We start from the raw sequence: 24,989 nt of genomic DNA, 5'->3' as shown, positions 1-24,989 counted from the left end.
TCGCCCCCCCAATCTGCACCCTCCCAAGTGATTTTAAAGCGTAATAAACACAAATAGACCTTTAACTACCACCTGTATAAAACCAGAATGGGTTATTCTACAAAAAAGGACAGGGTAGACTAATAAATATGCTGTAACTTGGTTTAGAAAATGATCTATATTTATAAATATAGTATTTTTCTTTATTTTTTCCTGTATTTGTCTTTGCTTGTGATAAGCAACTTGCTATTTCACTAGAAAAAGAAGAAATCTTTTGCATTGCACCCTTCCGCTGCAGCACACCAACAGAGCAACTTCTGCGCTGAGATGAACAGCAACCTGCAAACTTCTGCAACACACTTCTATCTAGTCAGTCACATATTCTGGACTCCTGTCATTCCAAGTCCCCACATCGCATTTTTCCCCACTGTGCCCTCTTGCAGAGAATTTACGAGTATAAGAAAGCTGTCCTCTGCTGAAAACCTAAGTGTACGGAGGACCCGACAAAGCTGTAGCGATACCTTAGAGGCTCCCTCAGCGCAGCAGAGTTTACAGTTCCCTTCTAGGCAGTGCAAACAGCCACAAGTTCTTTCCTGTGTCCTACCTGCGACATGCAGTTACCCAGAGAAAAAGAAGAAGGATAGTTTCCTGAAGTTGAGGAGAGAAGAATATTTTTTGCTAACGGTAAGAAGTTGTTTCATAAAATATAGTTTATCTCTGTTCCCACACATTATACTCTCTTCTTTACGAACTGTCCCTGCAGCGTCAGAATCCCTCTCCATACTTTTTCCCATAATGCTCCAATCCCTGCTTGGATTATTGGCAACACAAGCAATGCTGCACAATTCCCTGATAATTTTTTTTTTTAAAATTAAATGCCCTACTTCCTGCCCCCAAACCCAAACCACACACACACAACCCACCCCCGCAACCACCGTCTCAGTGATTCAGTTAGGACAGATTGACAGCATTGCTTACTCTGTGCAAGTGATAAAGTTTTTCTTAATAGGCCACAAAATCTTTTGTATCTCTGCCTTAGAAAACACGCGGTCCCTGATGCAAAATTAAGAATTATAAAGAAACAGGATTCTGTGGAAAAATGGCACAGACCTAGAAAACCACCCACCTCCATTTTAATTTCAATATCCAGTGTATGCAGACAATAGGTTCTTTCCCTCTTTTTTTAAAAAAATAAAGCTACTTTCCTCTATTTAGTATCCTGATCACATGAAAAATAAAGATGAGGGCTGGGGGAAAAGGAGTGGGGAAGAGAGGTGGGAGAGTTTTCCATGAAGATGGCACCGTATCAGGAAGAATCATTTCAGCACAAGAGCCTCACTGAAACACAGCTTTTAGTTTTAAACCAGTTCTTTGGAGAAAAATGCACAATCCCAATAAAACAATGTAACTTTGCTTCTGTGCATGGCTCAAGAGAGCCGGTTTGAATTTGGTGGTAGGTCAGCCGTATTCTGATGAAATATTTTCACTGGTTCTCACAGTTTAGAGGTGACATTTAGCAGGCACACTTTTTCTCCTCCGGTTTCGCCGAATCTAGCTTTCCCGAGCTTCCTCCGTTGGCTGTGTCAGAGACCTGTGTCTTGTCCACGCACTGCTCCATACGCTTCATTATCAAGTCCAGAAGCGTGTCCACAGCCTTCTCCACGTTCTGTCCGGTAGCAGCACTTGTTTCGAAGTACGGTATGCTACGGTGAAAAAGAAAAGGTTTGCTGGAGAGATTAAGATGACCAACACTCGACTCTGTGTAACACTCTCGGTGCAGCTATCAGTGGCGGGTTTAGTGGCAATGAAATGAATGGAACAGACTTCTGGTTTGTCGTGACTCTATTTCCTTGCCAGGCAGAACCCAAACTCCTGTTCCTAACACGCGGCGGCATGACAACATGAGCACAAAACCACCACATTAATTTATACAATGTATCCTGGCATTTTGATTTCAAATTGCGCTATCAGCACAAACCTTGGCTGAAAAAGTCTTTCAGGTAACCAGAAAGTCTATTTTAAAGAGAAACCTAGGTCTGCATTACCGAAAATTTCAGGGACCACAGAACATACCAGAAACCTTTTTTTTTTTTTTTTAAGGCAGATAGTTACAACTATTGCTGTTTAGCAGTCCCTGTAAGTACTACCTCCCTCCCTTCCTGTCTACTTATAACCACAACTTAACTTAGCTGTTTCCATTCTGAAATCCCCTTTGAATCCAGAATATGGCGTTCCAAATCATGTTTTTCATAAGAGAAGATTATCAATTGCTCCAGCACTTCCATCATATGAAATCTGGCATGAGCTAACTTCTCCTCAGTATCACTGTTCTCCTTACCTGGCTGCAGACAACTCTTTAAATTCTTTTAATATTTTTAAGTCTGATTTGCTTATTACTCCTCACAGTCTCTCAAGGCCATCTTCTGCTGCTGGCCCAATTCTCTCTGAACATCCCTCACTGTCCAGTAAGGGCAACTAAGGAAAAAAATACACACTCTTTTTGCCCACAGCACTATTTACTAACTATATTACACAGCCAATTTATCCAGTTACAGGACACTCTGCAGGTGTTATTAGTGCAAAGAAACGAAGAAGGCTCACTAGACTAAGAAAAAGGCCATTAACAGCTTTATTATCCATTGGGGAAAATCAAATAAATTCAGTGCCACTGTACACTTAGAACCTGACCAAAATCCACGGGTGTCCACTTCCAAACTAACTGGAAAGGCAAGTTATAAATATTGTTAGTTATTTAGTTCATGACACCGAGTGTGCATCTGCCTTTGGTACACTCTGTCCTGAACTCTCAGGACAAGCCAACATCCCAAGAATGTAGTTTTCTAGTAAGAATGTTTCATTTCAGCCTTATTTCTTATGCTGTAATATTTTGACCAAACTACTAGAACAGTGTGTTTCATTCTACCTATTTCCTATTCAAACACGTCGATCTGAAAGTGTGACAAGTTGGACATTACAATAGGTGTATGTGATACTGCAATGCCTACAAAGCTTAGAGTTTATAAATATACTTGCAAGTACCTCTAAGCAGTTATCAGCTACACTTACAACAGTTACAGACTAAATTTGGCTTCTGTCGTAATTTACTTACCCATATTTGTCTGCCAGATCTTTTGCTTGCCTTTCGTTTACCTCCCTTTGGTCTGATAAATCAGCTTTATTACCAATTAAGACTATATCTGGATTCTCACAATATGCATTGGCTTGCAGCTGACCTAGAAGCAAAAATAAACAGAGTTACGAGAATGCTGGAAGCGCCTTAGAGACCAAGACTGTTGACAAAATAATTCAAAATACCTTTCTTGCTCCCCACCTCAAAATATCCTAGACTAACCAGCCAACCACTTCATGCCAAACACATTTCCTTGTCATGCATTTACTTGCTAAGGGGAATTTTTCAAAACAGGAAGTAGAAATGGTACTAGAAAAATTATTTCCAGTATTTATTTTACCAACATACAAGAAGACTTAACTGCAATGAGGTGCACTAAACACAGTGCTTTAGCAGAGGAGAACCTCCACCAGCCAGAACTTTTATTCTACAAGACTCATAAGGACATTGTGGAAGTACAAACAACATCCCACGGCATCTGCAAATGCAGCTCTTCAGAAGTTTAGGACAAAATCCTCAAGCATGTTTTTCTCCTGGATATACTCAATGGTTTAAATGCAGTTTTATCCATTTGAAGATCCAGGCACAAGTCCTGTCCACAGCCTCACCCCTCATAAGTAATTGTGGAAAGCCATTTACTTATACTTGCCTCAACCCTGAGGGGACTGACTTGAAAAGGTGCAGTATACGCAGAAGAAATTAGAGACTCGGCTTGGTAAGCAGTGGAAGATTGTGATGACAGGGATTGTTTAGTGGGAGGAAGGAATCTCTGAAGAAGATGGAGCTGCTTTCACAAAGCTATCTGGATTCTCACGTTATCCCCAGTTCAGCTTGTTTGCTGGAAAACTGCCAGCTGGAAATGTACTGGCCTCTGTCCTCCCAGCACTCTGAATACCCTCAATTAAAAACAAACTTTAAGAATTTAACCTTTGTTTCACTTTTAGTCTAGCCATTGTCTGAAGGAAAACCGACAAGAGCAAACACTATGCGCTTTCAAACTAAATCCTCAAAGCCCAATCTTAATTTTAATTTAAACCTCAAAGCAGGCAGGAAGGAATCACATTCTGCTTTGCAAATAGAAAACACACCATAAAGGTAACAGCGACATCCAAAGTACAGTTTCCAAGCTCCCGTATATCATCTAAAATACAGGGTATGGCCAAGGAAGTGTCGAATGCCATGAATTTTCAAGAGGCAACAGATTTATTCAAATTGTACCAAATCCAAACAAGATTATCGAGAATATGCTCAAAACAGTCTATCGTGCAAAAAAAGAAGAGCATGTATCTTTCCAATTTGATGAAGCTTTCACCCCAAATTACAGGCTGCAAGTACCCCACTTATGGCTGCACTAGACATAAGTACCTTCTTTGAGCATTTTCCAGCTCACTAACAATGACACGCATAAAGCCTAGAAGCCTAAAATACACAAGAAAGCTTCAAGTCAACCGATAAATGCAAGCTCTGTGGTTCTACTTACTCATCCAATTCCTGACATTTAAGAAGCTCTGTTGACTGGTGAGATCAAACATCAGTAAAAAGCCCATAGCATCTCTGAAAAACGCTGTGGTGAGACTTCGAAATCTGAAAGTGGAAGAAAAAAGACAACATAGCTCTATTAATACAAAGTGATCTCTAAGGTAAGCACTTTTCTGGCAAGCCTGAACTGAGTAAAGGAAAAAGAGATAAAGTAAAGCTTTTCTGAATTGCTTGTGCCAAAATTCTATTTTAAAAAGTATCTTGAAATCTGAAGAGTCTGCAAGATTCAGTGGACATACATTCCCTTGGAAGTAAAAACAAAATAAAATAATCCTTGACTTTCATTTTAGCTATGATGCATCACACCAGTCAACATTTATTAATCAGTGTGTTAGTAATTTACCAGAGGAAGCTTATACGTGAGAATATAAACATTGTCAGTGACTAATCTATCAGTTCAAGTTCTGCCTGATTTAACTGAGAGTGAGACAGAGACAGAGAGAGAAGGGTTGGTTAAAAGAAAAAAAGATACTGAAGCATTTAGTGTATCACAGATCACAGCGATAGAAATGGATTGACCTGCCGACATTACACACACTTAATCGATGGCTGTGCGCTACTCAATGTAGTCAATATTAAAGAAAACAAAGGAAGAGTAGGTGGCTGTTTACATGCCTTTGATTGTTGTGACTATCTGCTGGGAAGCTCAGCTAAAAGGAAAAGGTCACCTTTCCTTGCAGAGCTCTAGACACACATGCCCTCCATAAGCAGACCTGCATAAGTGTGCGCTCACAAGGGGCATTGTTTACAGGCTTCCTGAAAAGCTATGGAACTGGATGAAACCACAAACCATGAAATGCAACTCTGTCTGTCACCAAAAGGTCACAAGCCTGTTCAAATCAGAAATGTGAAGAAAGTCCAAATAATATTAAAACGTTCAGATAGTGCTGGAAAACTGTGCAATGGCACTCTGGTGTTTTCTATATCACACGGATCTATCACATCACGAAACAGCACTACATAATCTTGCACAAACCTGCAGCACCAGAAACAGTAACTGCTATTTTACGCCACACATCCTTGAAAATTAAAACAAAAGCTCTCCACAGGAACATGTCAGATACCTGACACTACTTTTAGGGTTTCTTTTCAGGGAAAAAAAAAAGTAGCCTCAAAATGTTTGATCTCTTGCAGAGGTGTACACACAAACAGTGTTTGAAAGTAAGGCAAAGAGATGCAGACACAAAATTTCAGCTTTCTTCTGCTTTTCATCCAGCAGCAACCCCTCCCACATGGTATGTGCACTGCTTACTCTGAAACCTGAAACCTGCCTCATCACTACTTTCCTTCCTCCCCACTGGGCAAACACTTCAGTCTGCTGTTCTTTAGTCACTATTACAGAACAAATAGGTGTGAGTCGCATTTTTTTTCCTTGTTGACAGATGGCATCAGCAGTCGTACTGAGGGCAACCTCACACACTTAGGACAGCAAAAAACAGTGTATGTAACCAGCCAGGGGAAGCTTAAGGAAGGAGTACACACACTTCTCCCTTTAAAAAAATAATAGGATCAAATTTAATAGTGACAAGTCCAGGTGGTCTTTAGGAAGAACAAACAACTGTGCACACTGAAGATGGGGAACAACTGGTTAGATAAAAGAATCCTTCTGCAAAGGAGGATTCTCGTCAGTCCTGAACTTACTTAATACATGTCAACCATGGTATGCTGCTGCAAAGACGACAAACACAATCAAAACTGTAAAAGTAAGATAAGAAGCAATTCTTCCATACTACTCAGCACTGGTAAGACTTGAACTAGAATTCTCCATCCCACTTGCATGCTGGTGGTGAGCGAGGCTGAAACCAGCCTGGGGCAGTACAGAACAGAAAGCTTGCTCACCATAGAGAAGTCCGAGCAAGCCTGAGGCACAGAAACTGGAGAGGACTTAAGGAAGGCATCAGGCTGCTCAGGACCTTGTCCACCTGAGTTGTGAAGACCTGTGACAACAGAGACTGCACAGCCTCTGAGAGCGACCTGCTCCAGGGCTTAACCACTCCCACGGTCAACACTTGTGTCCTTCCACCTAGCTGGAATATCCTTGCTGCTGCTTGTGACTGCTGCCTCTTGCCCTTTAGCTGTGAGCCTGAGAAGAGTCTGGCTCTGTCGTCTTGTCCCCACTGGGCAGATGAAGACAGCAATTAGCCTCCCCTTAGTCCTCCCGTCTTCAGGCTGAACAAGCTTAGCCCCCTCAGCCCTCATCGGATCATCGTATGCCCCTGCCTCCTGACCTGTTCTAATGGTACTCCACGGGACTTCGGTTTATCGGTACAAAGTGTCCCACACTGGGGGTCCCACAAATGGAAACAGTACTCCAGATGTGGCCTCAGAAGTGCTGCATAAAGGGGAATAACCACTTCCCTCAGCCTGATGGCCTCATGTGTGCTAATGCAGTCCTGTATCAGCACCTTTATCAAATACACCAACCTAACAGAAAAGATTTGAAATATGAGAAGAGGACAGTTAGGTAGATTATACAGTATCTTCCAGAGGAGATTAAGAACATAGTACGAAGCCAAAAACCAGTACAAAAGAAAAAAAAGAGCTAACCAATGACCCAATAACCCACGTGTGCCAGAAACGAGGCAGCGTGCTGCTGAGGCAGGGAGCAGACCACCTTCAGTTCTTCCAGTCCTATTTTCCGAGATCCTCTGATCACTGCATCAAGGCAGTGTCAGGAAAACTTCATTTCTGGAAGATATTTTTCTTGTCCTAAAATACGAGGATTTTTGAGATTTTTCACCTGAATGGACTAATGGTTTACCCAGAAACGTGAAAAACTCAGAATCGCTTTCCAATGAGCTGAACTCTGTTACCTTTCCTGTCCGGCTGTGTCCCAAAGCTGGAGATGTACCTTGAAGGCTTTTCCTGGAGATCCATTTGGTCCTCTGCTGTTGTATACCTAACGAGAGAGTCAAATCAGTACAGCCGTACAGCTCACACTGAAATCCATCGCATGGGTCACAGACTATTACATTTTGTGCAAGCAATAAGTAAGGAGTAAAAGTTCAGTCCTTCAGTAAAAGCTGACTCTTACCTCTAAAAGCCACTTCAGAGAGCTGCTTATAATAATATTTAAAAACCCAGGAGCCACATGAAACGTCTATGAAAGCTGCACTTTAAAGATAATTTGGTCATATTTAGTACTTCAAATTAGATACCAATTCTCTAAAACTTGGCATAGCGCTGTGCTGAGCAAGCTGTCTGTGTTCTGTTTCATTGCTGTTCTTACGAAATTTACAGCTGGCTGACAGGATTAACCACTATTATAAAAAGCTATTTTTTATTCACTAACTTCTGTTGGACATTAATGACTTCCTTACTAACTGCAACTGCAAACTCATGGTGCTTAAAGAAATCATTGTGACCTTTCGCTGGGGCTCAATTCTTTATTAAACAGCAACAGTGTGTAAATTAGCTGTTGCAGTAAAAGACAGAGGGATAAAATAAGTAAGAGCCGTTTTTGTTAGCTGAGGTAGTTTAGCAGACTCTCAGTAATTTTAAAAGCAGGCAAATACTGCCCTTGCATTTAGATCAAAAGAATATGGACTTCATGGACATGTCTATATCCAGAGGCTGCACTGACCTTACCCGGGGAAGCGGAACACTTCCTCACCTGCCCTCCCTGGGCTGTAAAATACAGCATTCAGGTCTCCTGCACAACCAAGTTAATATTAATTGGGCGTTCAACTAGATGACCTCTGGAGGTCCATTCCAGCCTAGACTATTCTGTGATTCTGTGGACTTATTTAAACTGTTGTCATTTCAACAGGTAGCTTCTGACTGCAACGTGCCTTTGTTCCTTTACGGCAGGTGCCTGATCTGAAAACCAGAAAAGACTCAATGGATCAACCACACCACGTTTGTGAATCAAACTGGTTTGCTGGAGCATGTTCCTGTAATATTCAGCGTGACAAACAAGGAATCTCACAGGGACATTTTTTAATATGACTTTCACACAACAGAAAAACACACATTTAACCTTTTAGATCTCTCTCTTAGAAAACAATTTATTAGATAGACCTTCAAGATATTACAAAGCTGGTAATTTCATGTAAGATGTAGCTTCTCCCACACTTACAAACTATCTTACCCCAAAATCTACAGTAATGGAAAATTACAAAAGAAATCTGTCTGCAACCTTTAGCAGAAAAGTTCAAGCCTCTGGAAGGAATCCAGCGCCCATGTTCAAAACACGTTAATGAGCATCTGACTGGCCAGGGAAAGAGTATTCTGGTAATTTGCATGTTCAGACATTTCCTTGCAATAAAATTGTGCTTTTAATATTTTACTCTTATTACATCACTGCAACCCCACACTGCAGAGGAGGCGGCAGGTTCCACTGCAACCTGAACCTGGCCTGGCCTCCACTTAACTGGCCTGAACTTGCATGGCGCTGACTATGAGTAATTTAAGACATAATTCAGATCCATGGTTCTTTTTTTCAGGGGACCCCTGAACCCCCATCTCCCAGGCAGGGCCTGCACATCCCCATCGCCATGGCAAAACTGAACTCACAGCAGCAGCCACAAATATTGGCAGTCATGAAAAAGTTGCCAGGGAAGATGAAGGTGAATGGGGGAGTGATGCCCATCTTTTCATGGTATTCTAGTGAAATAACAGGAGCTTAAAAGCACGTGAAATTACAACACACGAACAACTTGCTTTATACTGCCAAGACATGTTTTCATTCAACTGCTTCAAAACTGGGAAATGTTTTAATAATAATTAATAATAAATATTGTAAATGATTTTTAGTTCTTACATTAACCTGATGAAGGGCTGAGAAGCACTTAGTTTTGTTGAAAGTGAATAGTGTAAAGTTTTGTCAGCACTCGAGTTCTCAGGTACAAGGAAGAGCTCACCAGGTGCTCCCCTCTCCAGGCTGAAAAGTTTGCCACAAGCAGCAGTTCTTCTGCCAGCTTACTCATCTCTGCACTGTCAACACTTCCAAGGACGTTTCATGCAAAACTCTTGAAGTATTTCATTTAAGTTAAAAAGAAGCAAATTTAAAGAGATCTCCATCTTTGAACTGGGCAAGTATTTACATTTCTTATTATTAAAGAAATGACTAAAATAATTGTCCACGGTCTAATATCTTGTATTTATTATGGTTTTACTGATCAAGCAAGCTAGAAGGATTCCTATTAGAAAGCTGGATTCGTCCCCTATATTTAGCCTGTATCAGTTGTGAGGATCTACAAACAGATACATTAGTCACCTTAAATTAAAACAAAGCGACTGTGCTCTCATAGCCACAAAAAGCATCTGACTGACACTACAGAAGACTCTCATCTTCTATTTAACATCAGGAAACAAAAGCATGACAGAGCAGGCTCGCACACCTTGCATTAAGCAGCACGTCGATCCTAACCTACGAGGACTCCTGATCACAGGCTCGGTATGCTCAGCCTCCAGCCTCGCTGCTGGCAGAGACTCAGAGGAGCAGCATGGTCCAGCTGGTGGAACCGCTTCTTGTGCCTTCGCTAGTTTACTGTGTGACCTGGAAGTAAGCTGAAACTTCTGTGCTTCTGTAGGTTCCCTCTCTTCTATTTAAATTATGAGTTTGGGGGCCAGAGTTACTTCTAGTCACAAACATACCTCATTCACTAGCACTACGGAAACCTGCTCTTGGAAAGATCCTTTTATACCAGTGTGCAATAAACCACTTTACAATCCAACATCAGGATAAGGATAATGGCATTTTTCCCCTTTATCCAGTTCCTAATTATGACTTAAGCCAAAAACTAGACAAGGAAAAGCATTATCAACACATGCCATACCCCACAGTAAGAGAGGCAGTACACATTTACATAAAATTTGTTCTCAGCAGAAGTGAATAAAGAAAAAAAGAAGGTGCTATCATTTGTAGGAGACAACTTACCACTCGTTTTTCCCGAAAATCTATCCCTACTGTCGTGATGAATTTTGGATTAAATTTGTTATCGGTGTATCTGTACAGGAACGTTGTTTTTCCAACCCCAGAGTCTCCCAGGGCCAGGAGTTTGATCAGATAATCATAGTCTCCATCAGTCATAGTGCTAATTTTTAGGAACCTATGTAAAGAGGAGAAAAAAATTGATTTAATGATAACAAAACCTCCTTTCTGCTTGTTTTTGCCTCATTTCTATTTTTGTTCACTGAAATGCTGCTGCCTGTGCTCAGGGTTGAAAGTTATGTTTGTGTATTTTGAAAAACGCTAATGCAAAGCAGCAGTGAAACTCTCAATTTCAGTTCAGGTGCCAGGAGATAATACAACTTACACTTTCAATTTTCTAAATAAATAAAATTGAAGCTTAGGGACAAAAAGATTATTTTTGTTCCGAGGATGACAATAAGACCCTTAATGAACATAGGGATGAAACCTAGGGCTAAATCCTTCTGCTCTAAGTACTTTATTATGAGTTTGAGGAAAAAGGGTAGTGCAGAAATAGGAGTGAAAGGAAACTCAGACACGGCAAGGACCATTCTAAGGGCTCAAGCTCTAACCAGTATTACATTACATTATCAGGGCTATGTATTTCTATCCTGAAAGAAATATTTTTCCCCCTTAAGAGAACTAATTAAAAAAAGCAGAGTAAGCAATTATCCCAGGGCCACTGTTAATAAAAGGAGAGCGTTCAAATGCAGTTTACTCTCTAGTATAACCAGATGAACCCACAGCTGCCTTGTTCTGTGAAGCACACACCCAAAACCACCCCCTCATCAAACACTGCAGATACTAATTGGAGTGAAGAAGAAAGAAAAGCAGATGGCAAGCCCACCGCCTGGGTTCAGCTCCCTGCCTCGGTTAAGCTGCTGCTGTGACTGCAAGCGGAGCATCTCCCGCAGCCCAGGGGAGCCACCCGAGAGCGGCCAACGTCCGGAGAAAGCCACAGACAGCTTACACACCTCGACAGCAGTTGTAGGCTCTTTTCTATACGTAGCAGTGAACAAGAGCAGCAAAGCCTACCTCATTAAGCGCTTGTAAAACAAATATACACGTCAGAAAGTAACACAGATTTGCAGAAAGAGGAAAATATTTATCCTATTTACCCGGGTTGCCTCACAGCCAGGGCAGGAGCTCCCGGAGCAAAGTGCATGCTGCAAGAATGATTTCCGTGGGGTTTTCATGGCCCCACACAACAGTTCCTGGCTTTTCCCAATCTGCTGAGTCAAGTGACACAACATATTTGGGAGGGAAAGCCAGATACAAAGGAGGGACAGCTTTTCAGCATTTTCTTCTACTTTGGTCTTTTCCCGGTTGGCCAATGCAACCAAGCTCCTGTGTTCAGGGTCACTTGGGCTCTCACCAACAGAAATGTTCATCCTCCATCTGAAGGAGGGCACACCGTCTGCCAGCACGACCTCCTGCAAAAACCACACCATGGACACCCAGCTTGAGCAGAGCACCTTCATAAAATTACTTCCCAGCCAGGCCAAGCCTTCACCCAGAGGGGGAGCACCCTTTCTCCAACCGGACTGCTTCCCCAGCAGGTTTTTTATTATTTCAAGTTCAAGGGGAGCATTGTATTACCCTAAACCTAAAGCTCACATTACTGTATTTACTTTGTTAGTATTTGCTATGAAGCTCTACAGGAGAAGGAAAGGGGACCTACATAAGAAATAGACCTACAAAGTATTTATTAACACGTATGAAACGCCCTGATGATGAGAAAACTGGAATCATATGAAACACCACCTAGTTTACATCCTCTCTTGCCTTGTTCTCAACATAATTTAAGCCTTCTCTTTTTTCCAACATCTTGCTAATCCTTAGCACAGATGAACAGCTGTTCCATTCGCATCTCTATGCTGAGACTAATTACTGTGGTATCGAGCAGGAGACCCTGGGCCATATCCCATTCATAAAAACTACTGCTTGTTTCAGTACAGGACCTTAATTTCCATCAGAATAAAACCTACCTTTCCGAGCATTTAAATTAGCAAGTACTGACCTGCTTTGACTACAATAGCGAACTAAGCCCGTTTTGATTATCCTGCATTTCAACAGCTTTAAGGATAAAAAAGCTGGCTGCGTACTGAGCAGTTTCATTGTACGAGATTTATACCTTTGACAGATATAGAGCCACCCAGAGAGGCGGGACAAGCTTTTGAGAAATTCATCTTCTGATGATAAAGGTTTAACGAATCTAGAGAAAAAAGCCCCTGATCTGACAGCGCTGCTCTGCCTTGCACTGCCTTCGGTCTGCACTGGGCAGGGGAAAGCCAGAGCACCAACACAGCGACTTCACAGAAATTAATTCAAGGCCTTTAATCCTTTCCAGAATATCGCAAGTTTACCACAAGGCTCCACTGAGCAAGAGTAATTTCTCCCCAGAAGTTTGAGGATTATCAAAATCAAAGTATTTCTGATCAATGCAACAACTGTTCTTTAGGCATTTCATTCAACAAATCAGAAAAAGAAAGGTATCTTGGGAGATGATTCTCCCCCAAATGTAAATACAAAGTATTAACTTGGGATTAGACACTACTCCCAAATATCCATGTTCTCTGGGAGCTGAAGTTCAGCATCTCTTTGCTATGCAAATGTGCAAAGCACAATATTGAGAATTTACCAGACCCGTAAACGTTGAGCAAAATATACATCAGACTAGGATGATTAAAAACCTGTTTTTGTAAATCTGTCACGAGAAGGCAGTCGGCACTCCTATTCCCAGCACTGGCTGCCTTTCCAGAAATTCCTGCCCGTTTGCACCAGCCTGGCGCTAGCCGAGGCAGTCACCCCTGCCGCCAGGGCAGGCAGGCAGCCTGGGAACCCGTGTCTTTTGGCAACGTTACTCTTGACTTCGCTCTCCTCATTCTCTGTACCACATAGGAAAGGAAAACAGTAATTGGTTGGACAAAGGGTTTTTACTCCTTCAGATTTTAAGCCGAAGCCACCGAACAGTTTTCCTCTCCTTGACCAGCTACATGATCGAGACGGGAGGAGCATGCTTCACACAAACCTGGGTGCAGGGAGGGTTTCACAGACCGGATCGATCCACTGCCATCACAGTGCCATTACTGTTTTACCACTTCCAAAATGCTGTAGTACAGCAAACTAAGTTCTTGTTCCACAGGACATTTGAGCATTAAGATTTTAATTTCATTTAGAATGAAAGAGTTAAAATTACTACTGATTACTAATTAGATAAACATCTAAGCGTGCTTTTAAACATGTCTATAATTAACTGGATTTGAAAATCCTGAATGTTTCATTTCGTTTCATGACAAATGTTAACTTAAACAGTACGTACAACTGAAGTATAAAAATCATACACCATATCTGAAACAAAGCAAGGTTCCTCAGTGGAGGAGGTTTGGCATTCTTAAAGAAAAGAGACTTTATTTCAAGAGCATTTCTTCTAACAAAAATCTGAAAAACACTTCAGAACTTTCTATTAAGAGGTTATTAACAAGGCATTTTAATAAAAGTGCAATATACTTTATTCAGGTCTAATTTTAAATGGCTCAATATATTGAGCTACTGAAAAGAAACACCCCTGGGCTGCAACGCGGAAGTCTGACATAGCTAAAACAAAGCAACTCAATTCACAATTTCCATGACGACATACAAAAACCACCCCTGTGCCTGGAACCTTAACTTTCACCATCCTGAGAGCATCTAAGTGGACTTCAGGTTGTAACACCAGCGATGGTGACTCATTTTGCCGTGACTGCGTCTCCACCACAGACCACCTGCCGTCAGAGCAGCCCGAACCAGGAGGTCTCCCCGGCCGTCTGTCCCGCAGGGCTCAGTCAACCTGCAAGCGCCCACACAGACCAAAACCAACTTTCCACTCAACTAACGCAATCTCACCCTCCAATTCTGAAGCCCATGATGTCGCTCCAATACCATGCTACCCATTAAGCTTTACAAAAACCCGAACAGGCCTCCTGACCGTCCCTCCCAACCCTCTCTGCCAACATGGCCAACAGCCAGAGGATGATAAATGTGACGTTTTGATGCTGTTCTTCCAGGCTGTGCAACTAGACGGAGCGTGATTTAAAAAACACTTTTCTGCTTTCTTGGCAGACAAGATGTCCATCTAGACCAGAAGCCGCATCTTGTTTCTTGATTGATTATTTTGTTCCACCCCTATTTAACATTCTCTAACTACAGTGTGAGAGATCATTTAAAATCTGGCACTTGTCAGCAGATACTCCAGAGAACATTTTCTTGATAGAGAGATATGGCTTCACATAAACCAACCAAACGTTAAGACATTCAGTTAGAGCCTACAGGGAGAGGAAAATCTGCTCCTCAGGTACTATGCCTTTGCTCTGTGGCTCCGTACCCAAGGCACAGAGGAAATGCACTGTGGCACGTCCCACTGTACTCAGCTTGGCATGCCCAGAGGAGCCTCCCAAACACAGCACCTTCAAAGGTGGGACTGTGGAAGCAGAAGGGCTCCAGCCCTTTGCACGTCCATCAATAACCCCTCCACCCGAAGGAGCAGCCTCGGCACGAGTCAGCAGCTCTCTCTGAAGTAATGCTGAGCTCTGCTCCAGAAGACCCACCCCAGCGCACGGAAAGGGATGCGGAGGAGAAAAGTTGTAAGTCTGGTTTTCTTCTTCCATTTGCAGTGTGTTCCTTAAAAACTGGGAGAAAGGCAATAAATTGAAATCTAAATTGCTTTTGAAAAAAATTACTTTTGGCTGGGAACAAACTCTGCAGAAAAATGGTTTCAATTCAGAAACTCTTTTTCATCTCAAGACGTTTATATGTACACTAACAGCAAATTAAGCAGGCTAAAATTCTGATGAACCTAACCTAAAAACATGGCCTCTTAGTCATACTTTTAGCCTCTCAGAATTGGAGAAGATTGAAAAATTTTGAAACTTCTAAATTTCAAACTCTGCAGATTTTTAAATTTTAAAAGACTTTCCTAATCAAATAGACTATCTAGAGATTTTCTGATAACACATTTTCTCATTAATGGAGAGAGTTGTTGAAAGGAGTTCAACAATTGCATAAGTAGCTAATGGGAATATCATCAAGGAAAAGTTACGTGCACAATGAGAGAAAAGTCAGTTCCAGAAAATAAGATTCTATTTCCCTTGACACACTACTAGTTAAAAGTGCAACAAACAAAAATCTTGTATAAATAGCATTAGCTCTAGAAAACGCAGGATATAAAATCACAGCGCACATATTGTGCCAGCAGCTGGTCAGCAAGAGATTCATTCCCTCTGCAGCAAAATAAATCAGCACCACTACTATTCATCCAAGCTTTTTTTTTTTTAAATGTAAAAAAAATAACAAAAAAAATCAGTGCTGTCCTGAGGGCCAGCTCAGGGATGACTGTATCAGAGGCACACCACACATACATAGTAACTGTCACTTACTCCAATCAGCAAACCCTGAGCTGACCAGGGGAAGGCTCCACGAGCAAGCTCTACGCTCCTCACCGCAGTTGGCGTCGGGAGCCTTGCTGCTCCTCTTTGATTCTGCTGCAGTGAGGCCGGAGTCCGACTTCTCCAGCACCATTAAGACCTTCACCACTTCCCCTTTTTTTGACAGCCTCTGGCGCCTAGAAATGTCATCAGCTGATACAAATTTGATATTCAAATAAAACGCTGTCGTGGTTTAACTTTCTTTGGTGCGTAGCACGAGCCATCATGCCCCGGGTCATGGGATGACGTGCCTAAGCACAGGCAAAGGTACTGGACCACATGAAGATGACCTGCCGGATCCCCCAGAATGACTGTGGCACCATCCTTTCACTCCAGAGATCCTGCTCCTGGATCCCTTCAGGGTCAGCAATTGGGTGCAGGTGACAAGGGCACTTACCACCAACACGTGGCATGCAGAGAGATGACCCCAATACCAACTCATGGTTTAAAAATACTTTGGAAAGGGCCTGAGACACAGGTGGGCATTGACCAAGCTTAGCACGGTACCACCAAGAAGACCCGTTCTCATCCCCAAGCACTCCACAGACGTACCATTAACTTTCTGATAAACAAAGAGCTGCATGGAGACTTCCAAGAAAGAAAAGAGCAGAGAGCTAGGCAAAGCTGATCTGTGGGAGGACAGGCTGCCTGCTAGGTTTCCTGTTAGAGTCACTTCTAGGAGATGAAAAACACTGATGGCAGCAGGTTCCTGTTGGAAATCAGAGTCACTAGGTAAAAAGAGGTTTGAAATGCATTATTTCTAGCTCCGTCTGTCCTCCTAAAGAAATCATACAGGCTGTAGCAGGAAGACATCCCAAGATCAACCTGGACGTGGCTGGCCTTTGAAGTTCTTTAGCTACATCCTTTGAACAGAAACGCAAAGCTCTGCAACATGAACAGAAAGCCTCCCCTGGTCTTTTGCAGGAACACCAGAAAACTTCCTTTTCTTTCATCCTCAAGATTCTGACTGGTGTTAACTCTATCCCAGCCACAACCAGTACAGTGAAGAACTAAACTCTAGTCTCCTGTCACCCCAAACCCCACAACCTGTTACTCTCTTGCTGTGGGACAACGTCTCTCGCCAATGGAGCATCCAAGAGAGAACCCCACACCAACCAGAATATTAACATCAAACTCGTTAACACAGTCACATTAGACACCTCTTCCCTAGCAGAGAGAACATACAGGACCGTCTGCCGTGCAAAGTGGAACAGACACAGAATTAAATTTAAGAGTGCATTATCAGAAAGCAGCCTCACAAGTCCTTCCTGAGCGGGAGAAAGAGACAGGACGTAGGAAAGATAAGATAAAACTCCGTCCAGTCATCCCAGCATCACGCTATAATTTCTCTGCAATCATCTGCCAAAAAAGCAGAGCCTCACAGCTGCCAAGTAAATGGCCCACAATGAGCCAAACATTTTCCCCCTCAAAAATCAAACAACTCACTGGAGCTATGCTGAGATGAAATTAAAGCTGGCTTCTCTGCTCAAAATCAGGCATACACAATAATTTCCATATAGGAGCTGTGAGCAACAATACGTAACAAATGCGGCATTAGTGTGAAAGAAATGATCTTTCCTCATTTCTTCCTTACAGCAGAAACCACCGGAGGACCAGACGGATGCTTTCTGGCATGGATGCCTCGCAGCATTTGAGCGCAGACAGCTTCAGGCTTCAGTATGTAAAAGACTCTTGGCAAGCCACAGCCACATACTACTCTCTTTTAGGAAGCCAGGATACCCTTTTTAATAGAGAAAGAAATATATACGGAACATACTGCATTTTAGAAGTTCTCCTTTAAATATATGGACTTTCAGCTTTCACCCATTTGAGCACAGGCTCCACAGGTAAGAAGGTGAGTTCGTTACCACGCTCCTCACTGCTACATGTGCCCTGCAAAGGAGCCATCAGGACTTCCACTTTAAATTCCCCTTCCACTCATGAGAAGCCTGCAGTGAGCATTCACACAAGCAAAACCAGTAAAATCTCCAAATACCGCTTTCTGAATAGATGGGCAAACACCAGACATTTCCTAAGCTAGGACCCGTTCACATTGCCACACATCCTACAGGTATTATTCAGAATAAACCAAGCAGCAAGCTCTCAGCTACCCATGTCCATCCATGTTTTCTATTCACATACCCACACCTTTTGCGGTCCTTTTCTCACACGGCGTGCTCTGCTACCCCAAGTTGTACTTAAAGAGGGAAGAGCAGCAGCGAAGCCCTTCCCTTCCAGCCGATGTGGTGTCGCTGCCTAAAAACTCTCTCGCTACATACACACACAGCAAATACATGTTTACATTTGTGTGGGCAAGGGAGAAGAGTGACTAATTCAGTCATTTTCAGTACTAATCAATATGAAAAATACATGCAACACAACAAAGAAAAAAAGGCAGAGACAAGGACCGCACCCAACCGTTACCAGAAGCTGTTATCACGACACTTCCCCAATGCTTTTTTCCTCTAGGCCAAACACATAGTACAAGGTGAGTTATAATACAAGCGACCATACACATTTTCCTCTTTTTCACCATTTCAAAAACCTGCTTAGTAAGTATAGGAATTAGTTCTGGGTTGACCATGCCACAGTAGGTCTGTATTTAGCATGTAATCCAGTCTATCACACTTGACTGACCGCACAACTATAACTGTGCTACGGACCAGAAAACAATAATTTACAAAATACCTGCAAAATACACAAGCCAGAAATAGCTTTTGCAAAAGGCAGCAGAATCCTGCCACTGTAAAATAATGCAGAAGGCAAATACTCTAGCCTTTCATTGACACTTCAGAAAGAAAAACAAGCACAGTCATTAATAGCATTTACAGGAATGCATTTAAGAAGGAAGCAAGCCAGTATGAGGAAGTTGCAGTGGCTCATAGAAAGAAAATCTCATAAAATATATATAAATCATGTAACTCCCTTTGAGGGAGTCCAAAAGTTGTACAAGGACTGGACGTACACAGGGAAGTACCCCTGGTTAAACAGGAGAGAAGGGAGGTATCGGGACTGCTGTCACAAGTGCAGGTCACTTCCCACCCTACGACACAGCCAACACGCCGCAGATCCCAGGAGAGATGCTGAGTAGCTCCCTGCCAACTTGCTGTTCAAACCCTCCAAGTCCCTCCTGCTCTTTTGAAGGCAAGTGAAGCCTACCATTCATTATGTTACTTATCTATCTGTGTGTCGGGGGGGGGGGGGGGGGAGGGGGGAATCTATGAAAATGTATGAGCTAATATAGTTATCTGAAAGACATGAAGTGGGCTAGACTTCCCTTTTAACTGCAGAAGCATGGTATCATTATCCATACTTCATCTCTCCCTGACCTTATCAAATTCATGTTTTGAATCCAAAACTCATCATAAATCTTTTGTAAAACTCCTTTGACAAAGCCCAGCCTTTGCCACCAAGCACGTGACTGTTACACTGTTTTTCTGCAGATCTCTATTTAAATTTAAGAACCCTGATATGCTGATGAAGACTCCAAACTGGATGATTACATCTAAAAGACCTGAACGTTTGCCAGCTACTCATGTTTTTTATAACACTACCCTTCTTCCTGCATACATGAATCAATATGTGCAATGAACAGTTATCAACAGAGTAAAGAGCAAGGGGGTGGAGGGAGGAAAGTCAACTCCACAGCTTAGAAAGCCTGTCCCGATAGTTGGGGCCGTCCTCTGATGCTATGGAACAGCATTGCTCCACTAACCAGTTATGCTGGTTTACAGCTAGTCAGCCCAAAGGCTGGCCAATACAGCTCAATTTTGTTACCGTGGTCCTTTCTAATCTCCTTCCAAAAACATTTTTGGAAGCAGCATGGGAACACAGGGCTGACCACGATCAGCCAGGGGCCATCGTTAGCCCTCTAACTGATCCCGAATCAACCCATACCTGTCTTTTGGAGTATCTTCATAGTGAAGTATCTAGTGGAAAGTCTGAATCAAGATTAAGACTAGGATAATTTCTATTTTGTGCTGCCTATAGACAATGGGCAGTATATATAGTAAGGGAGAAAAGAAAAAGGAAACCCAGACATATCAGCTTGGGAATGGACAGAAAGCAGTGAGCGGAGCCTACTGCTGGCTACAGCACCCGTTACAGCTCTGAAACACCGCGGCCACCATTCCTGTAAAGCTGACAGTCCTTCTAACAGCTACCCTCTTCCTAAAAAAAGCAGCTTCCTCGGACTTCATTCATTTGCATCACTGTGCAAGTAGCCTTTACCTCCCTGCCTGCCTGAAGCTAGCAGGAACTAAACCGAGTGCACAATGCTGTCCGAAAGGAATCGCCTGTTCTCAAGACTGCCCTGTTACGGATACCCGCCACAGACACTGCCGACCTGACTGAGAAACGCAATGCTCCCAGTCGCTACCAGCCTCCTCTGGAGCCGGAGGATGACAGCCACCAAGGGGAAGGGACCTGCTCTCTGCTGCTTCTGCTGGGCTTAAACTGCAGCCGGGAGATCTCAGTCACACCTGACAAAGGAGTACATCGTTCTAGTGAATAAAAAGCAAAGCTGCTATTACAGTAGTTTAAGCTATTAGCTGGCTGCAGCCTTGACAGGTCCATATTTCTATACATTGCTGCTTTTCCCAAAATCTTTGGGCTAGGTTTTCAGTTCCTTTAATACCAAACCTCCATTAGGGTGGCAAACTCACTACGCTGTATCAGGCGTGCAGGGGCTTACCTGGAAACACGGAAGCTTTTCCGTGGCTGAAGTGCAGCTTTACATGGTTCTCTCAAACCCTAAAGGCCCAGAGACCGGCCCTGCCGTTTGCACACTCAGTTCACACCTGATCCCAGGGAATGCTACACAGGTAAATACATTTGATTGCACTTCATCAAAAGCCCTTCTGCAGTCCTCAAAGCAGTTTCCCTTTTGCCGTCAGACAGGTAAAGAAGATTTTTGGCATAACTGTAAATTAATGCCTTTTGTTCCATATTGCTTAGGACAGGTTTAAAAGCTCTAACACTATCAGGTCCCTTTAAACAATCGCTGCAATAATGGTTAGCCACAATAGCAGCTACACCTCCCTCCATACGGTAAGGCAGGTTTCCACTCCCTGTACCATTCTGTTTAAATAAAAATGTACAATACTGATCAAAACAGTTTGGCTTGTCAAATAATCTGATCCCATTTATCGTGGCTCTTTAAGGACAGCAAATTATAAAGAAGGTTCCGCAAGATAGAAAGTCATTAGTTCTAACAAGCTAATGGCTATTATACATTTAAATCACTGCTTTTGAAACAGTAAATCATTTCTTCTTTCTATGGCAGACAATCTTATGTGAACACTGAAGCAATCTGATTATTCCATGAAAGGTTTTAGGAATTAAAATCTATTGTACTGCTCAGGCACAAACTGGTTATCCCAGAAGTTTTAACCCCTTAAAGCTGCAGAGACAAGAGTTATTTCTCTCTTCCAGCTGAGGCTGTACCAGAGAGGAGAAAGATCTTCTCATGCCCGTCTACTCAACTCCCCATGATGCTCCTCCTGGGATAACGCTCGTGCCTGCGACCGTGCCGCTGCCAGCAAGCTTCCCAGGGCGTGCTTCTCCTCCCTCTGCACCAGTGGCCTTCTGCTCGCATGAGGACACGGCAGGCAGACACCAGAAACACCACCTCTGAAGTTCTCACGTTAGCTGGTTCTCCTGTCTCTCAAGAAAGAGCCATACCCGCCCCACCCCGGTTAATGCCAGCCCTGCCTGTCCCACGCCGATGGCGCTGGGAGCGGACACGGGGGTTTAGGGGCAGACAAGCAAATGAAAGGTTTTGAAGGCGAGAATGAGGAGTGAATTAGAAGCTGCCACAAGCAAGATTAGCAATAGGTTTTATCACTCTAACCTATGGGAATTAGCCAGTTCTTCAAGATTCAAAAGGAAACGTACATCTTAAAGCTCCTTTCGTGACATGAAATTTCAAGATTACACAATCCACTCTCTATCAGTCGTTCCAGAGAATCATCCATTGCCTGCTGTGGTTTAGATCACAGAAACTGCCTATTTCCATGCTCTCTGGCCATTTCATAATGCTGCATTAACTAGAACAGAGCACAGGGAATATAGCAGCAGGGAGTACCGGCTGCAGGCACAGGGTCACGCTTTATCTCAGCTGTTGGACACGCGTACCTCCACTCAGGCCAGCAGCCTCACCTGGGGGTGGCAGGGGGGAAGGACCGATTGCCAGGCTCAAACTTTTTCCTAATGCCACCCAAATCAAACCCAGACCTGCTGCATTATGCTACTGACCATGTTGCTTCCCCACATCACATTTCAACACACAAAATGCAAAATGTAGACTTTCTGCTGAATTACTCTGGCCTATTTTGTTTCTCAATGAAAGAAAGAGCAAAACCAATGCTTTCATGGGAACCAGCACACCATATACTTATAGTCGCCTATGCAGCAGTTCTGAGGCCAAATACCTGCCACATGCTAACAGGAAAATCAGCTTGGAAAATTTGAGGCTGCAATGCATGAACAATGAGAAAAGAACAGCTTCTCCCAGGAAAAAAAAAAAGCTATCCAGCTCTCGCAAATGCAAATTCGGACTTTCAGCAGGCAGGGCATGCAGATATACAGGTAAGCAGCATACGACTATATTCTGCGACATGCTCTCAAGGGCAGTATATTTTCTGAGACGCTATTATGCCAGCTTTCAACAGTGACAGCATGTATTTCAGTAATGACCAGGTTGTGATATGTCAGCCTTAGCAGTTTCTAGGCACGCTCTAAGGGAGCATGTTGCTACTCCCCAGTTCGCACGTTTTAGCAGGCTGCAATATATTGCTGTTTCTTTGAAGGCAAAAATAAGCACCACACCATGAGAGCTGTCGCTTTTCTCTGCAGCTGTTCAAACTTCCCTAGCACCATGTTTTAACAGAGCTTTCCAACAACGCTGTGTGCAAAACTGCCAACAGTGCCTTCTTGCGCATTTACTTGTAACACCCCATCTTGAGAACTTCACACGCAGCCAAAACCCACCAGATTTGTTGAGAAGAGTTTTTCAGCATGGGAAAACTGTTTCTCCTTTGAGTCAAAGTCTGATTAAAGAACTGAAAGAGGAGTCACACTCTCTCTCACTGGTGTGAATTAGCATAACTCCAAGACTCAGGCCTTTTTTCCCCCCATATGCCTGCAAGTATGCAATTCATTTTACCTTTGGCAATTTTTTTCTTCGCCTACAGCCCACGGCATAGAGCTACTTTAAAAGAACTTTAGAGTTCAGAAGAGGCAAACTATTTCTGTGCTACTCTGTGTACCTGCCTTTCTCCTCCTGCCACAGCCACTCGCAGACGCTTCAGTTAAACTCTGCAGAAGTTGTGCTTGGCTACAAACTTAAGGACCAAATCTGTTTCCATGATCCCTGCAAAGTGCATAAAACTGCATGAAAGAAGCCTCTCCACAATAATCTGACCTAATAGGTATAAAAGAGTATTAACCATACATTGGCATAACAATCCTGTTTGTGGTATTTCTGAACTGGCTATTTTTTTTTTTTTAATGAAAAAGTGCATTCTGCTTCCGTCTCAGCTGATCTTTTTATATACTTCATATCGTATTCTCATCTCATTCCTCCACCCAAATTAAGGAGCGACAGCAGACACTGCGCCGTAAAAAACGTGTCTGCTCACGGAGGAACTATTTCGGGGTAACTATATTTGGACGTTCTGGAATAAGAGCGCCTTGTTACGAATCCACTTGGGGCTTTATATGCATCGTTCGTTTACATGCATCATTCACTAGATGCTTTATACTGCCCTTCCCCTTCTACGAGCCAGCTCTTTCACATTCACAAGTCTGCCAGCTCAAAATGCAGGATATGCCAGAAATCTATACACCCCACATCCCCTCTGCACGTCGTCGTCGTCCCCCCCGCTGTCATAAGGAGAACACAGTCGCGACAGTGGCCGCATGTCGGGGGTGGGACTCCCGCCTGCCGCCCCGTTCCAGCCCGCGGCCCGGGGCGGCTTCAGCCGCCCCGGGCCGCGGGCTGGAGCGGAGCGGCTGGCCGGGCTCCGTGCTTCCCTTCACCAAGCGATTTCAAAGCACCCCGCAAACCGGCTCCCCACCCCCGGTCTCCATTTTACCCTCCCTCCAGACACGAAGTCCCAGGGCCGCCCCGAGCCACCCCGCCGCGGGCCTGGCCCACCGCTTCTCCGCGCCGGGCCGCGGTAACGGCGGAGCCGAGGCCGACAGAGGGCCGGCGAGGCGGGGAAAAAGGTCGCCCCGGTTTCCCCTCTACCCCGCCGGCGGCAGAGACCTGTTCTCCGGGAGCTCCGCGCCGCCTGCGCCTCTCTCCTGGCTGTCGGCGGCGATAGAGGGACGAGCGAGGCGCGGAGCACCTCCCTCTGCGGGAGCCCGGCGCCGAGGCTGGGCTGAAGCGGAGGCGTCGCTGCCGGGACCGGCGCACGGATGTGGCCGCTCGCCGCCGGGGCCGAGGCTGGCGGCTGCCGGCGGCGGGGCGGGGACGAGGCTGTGAGGGCGGGGTGGGTAGCCGGGTTGCTCCTGAGGGGAAGCACCCTCCGCCGGCCCTCCCTGCCACCGGTGTTTCTTCGTGAGACGCTAAAAGCTGTGGTCGTGAGGAGGAGGAGGAGGAGGAGATCAGCCTTCCCTCTGGGGAGGCAGGCGACGGGCAGGAAAGCCCGGGGGATGGTGGCCAGCCAGCGGAGAGCGGGTCAGGCCAAAGCCCTCAGAGAGCGGGAAGACAGGGGTCTCACAGTAGACCCCCCCCCCCCCCTTGCCCTTCCCTGATTTTCCCTCAGGCAAACCGGTCCATCTCCGGTGAAGGGTTTCCAGCTTTCCCCCTGAGGAAACCAGGGGCCTGAGCACCATCTTTGCTCTGAGGAGAGAGTCCCTGCCCCAAGCGGGACCCAGCCATCGGCTTTCCTTGGCCTGCCAGCACGGCCCAGTCCTGCCTTCCTGGAAGAAGAAGGAGGGCAGGAGCCTGCGAGCCAAG

At 44.1% G+C, this 24,989-nt stretch overlaps 1 protein-coding gene across 2 annotated transcripts; it reads right to left on the bottom strand.

Annotated features, from left to right (window-relative positions):
* Nucleotides 1-533: 533 nt before the first annotated feature.
* Nucleotides 534-24,377, bottom strand: RAB27B (RAB27B, member RAS oncogene family). Of its 2 annotated transcripts, XR_007767803.1 has the most exons (7): nt 24,294-24,377; nt 10,530-10,701; nt 7,462-7,547; nt 4,590-4,693; nt 3,089-3,212; nt 1,106-1,682; nt 534-583 (listed from the first exon to the last, which is right to left on the bottom strand). XR_007767803.1 is itself a non-coding variant. In XM_050913242.1 (6 exons), exons 2-6 carry the CDS (start codon nt 10,680-10,682, stop codon nt 1,493-1,495), a joined length of 657 nt encoding a protein of 218 aa, XP_050769199.1. In that variant the 5' UTR covers nt 10,683-10,701; nt 24,294-24,377; the 3' UTR covers nt 910-1,492. The 2 variants fall into 2 exon arrangements, 1 of the variants encoding a protein (XP_050769199.1); XM_050913242.1 differs by lacking the exon at nt 534-583 and having other exon boundaries at nt 910-1,682.
* Between the last annotated feature and the right edge of the window lie 612 nt (nt 24,378-24,989).

Source organism: Gymnogyps californianus, chromosome Z (assembly GCF_018139145.2).
Source record: "Gymnogyps californianus isolate 813 chromosome Z, ASM1813914v2, whole genome shotgun sequence".
Classification (NCBI taxonomy): Eukaryota; Metazoa; Chordata; class Aves; order Accipitriformes; family Cathartidae; genus Gymnogyps; species Gymnogyps californianus.
The sequence above is the reverse complement of the archived record's forward strand: the minus strand, read 5'-3'. Positions and strand labels throughout refer to the sequence as shown.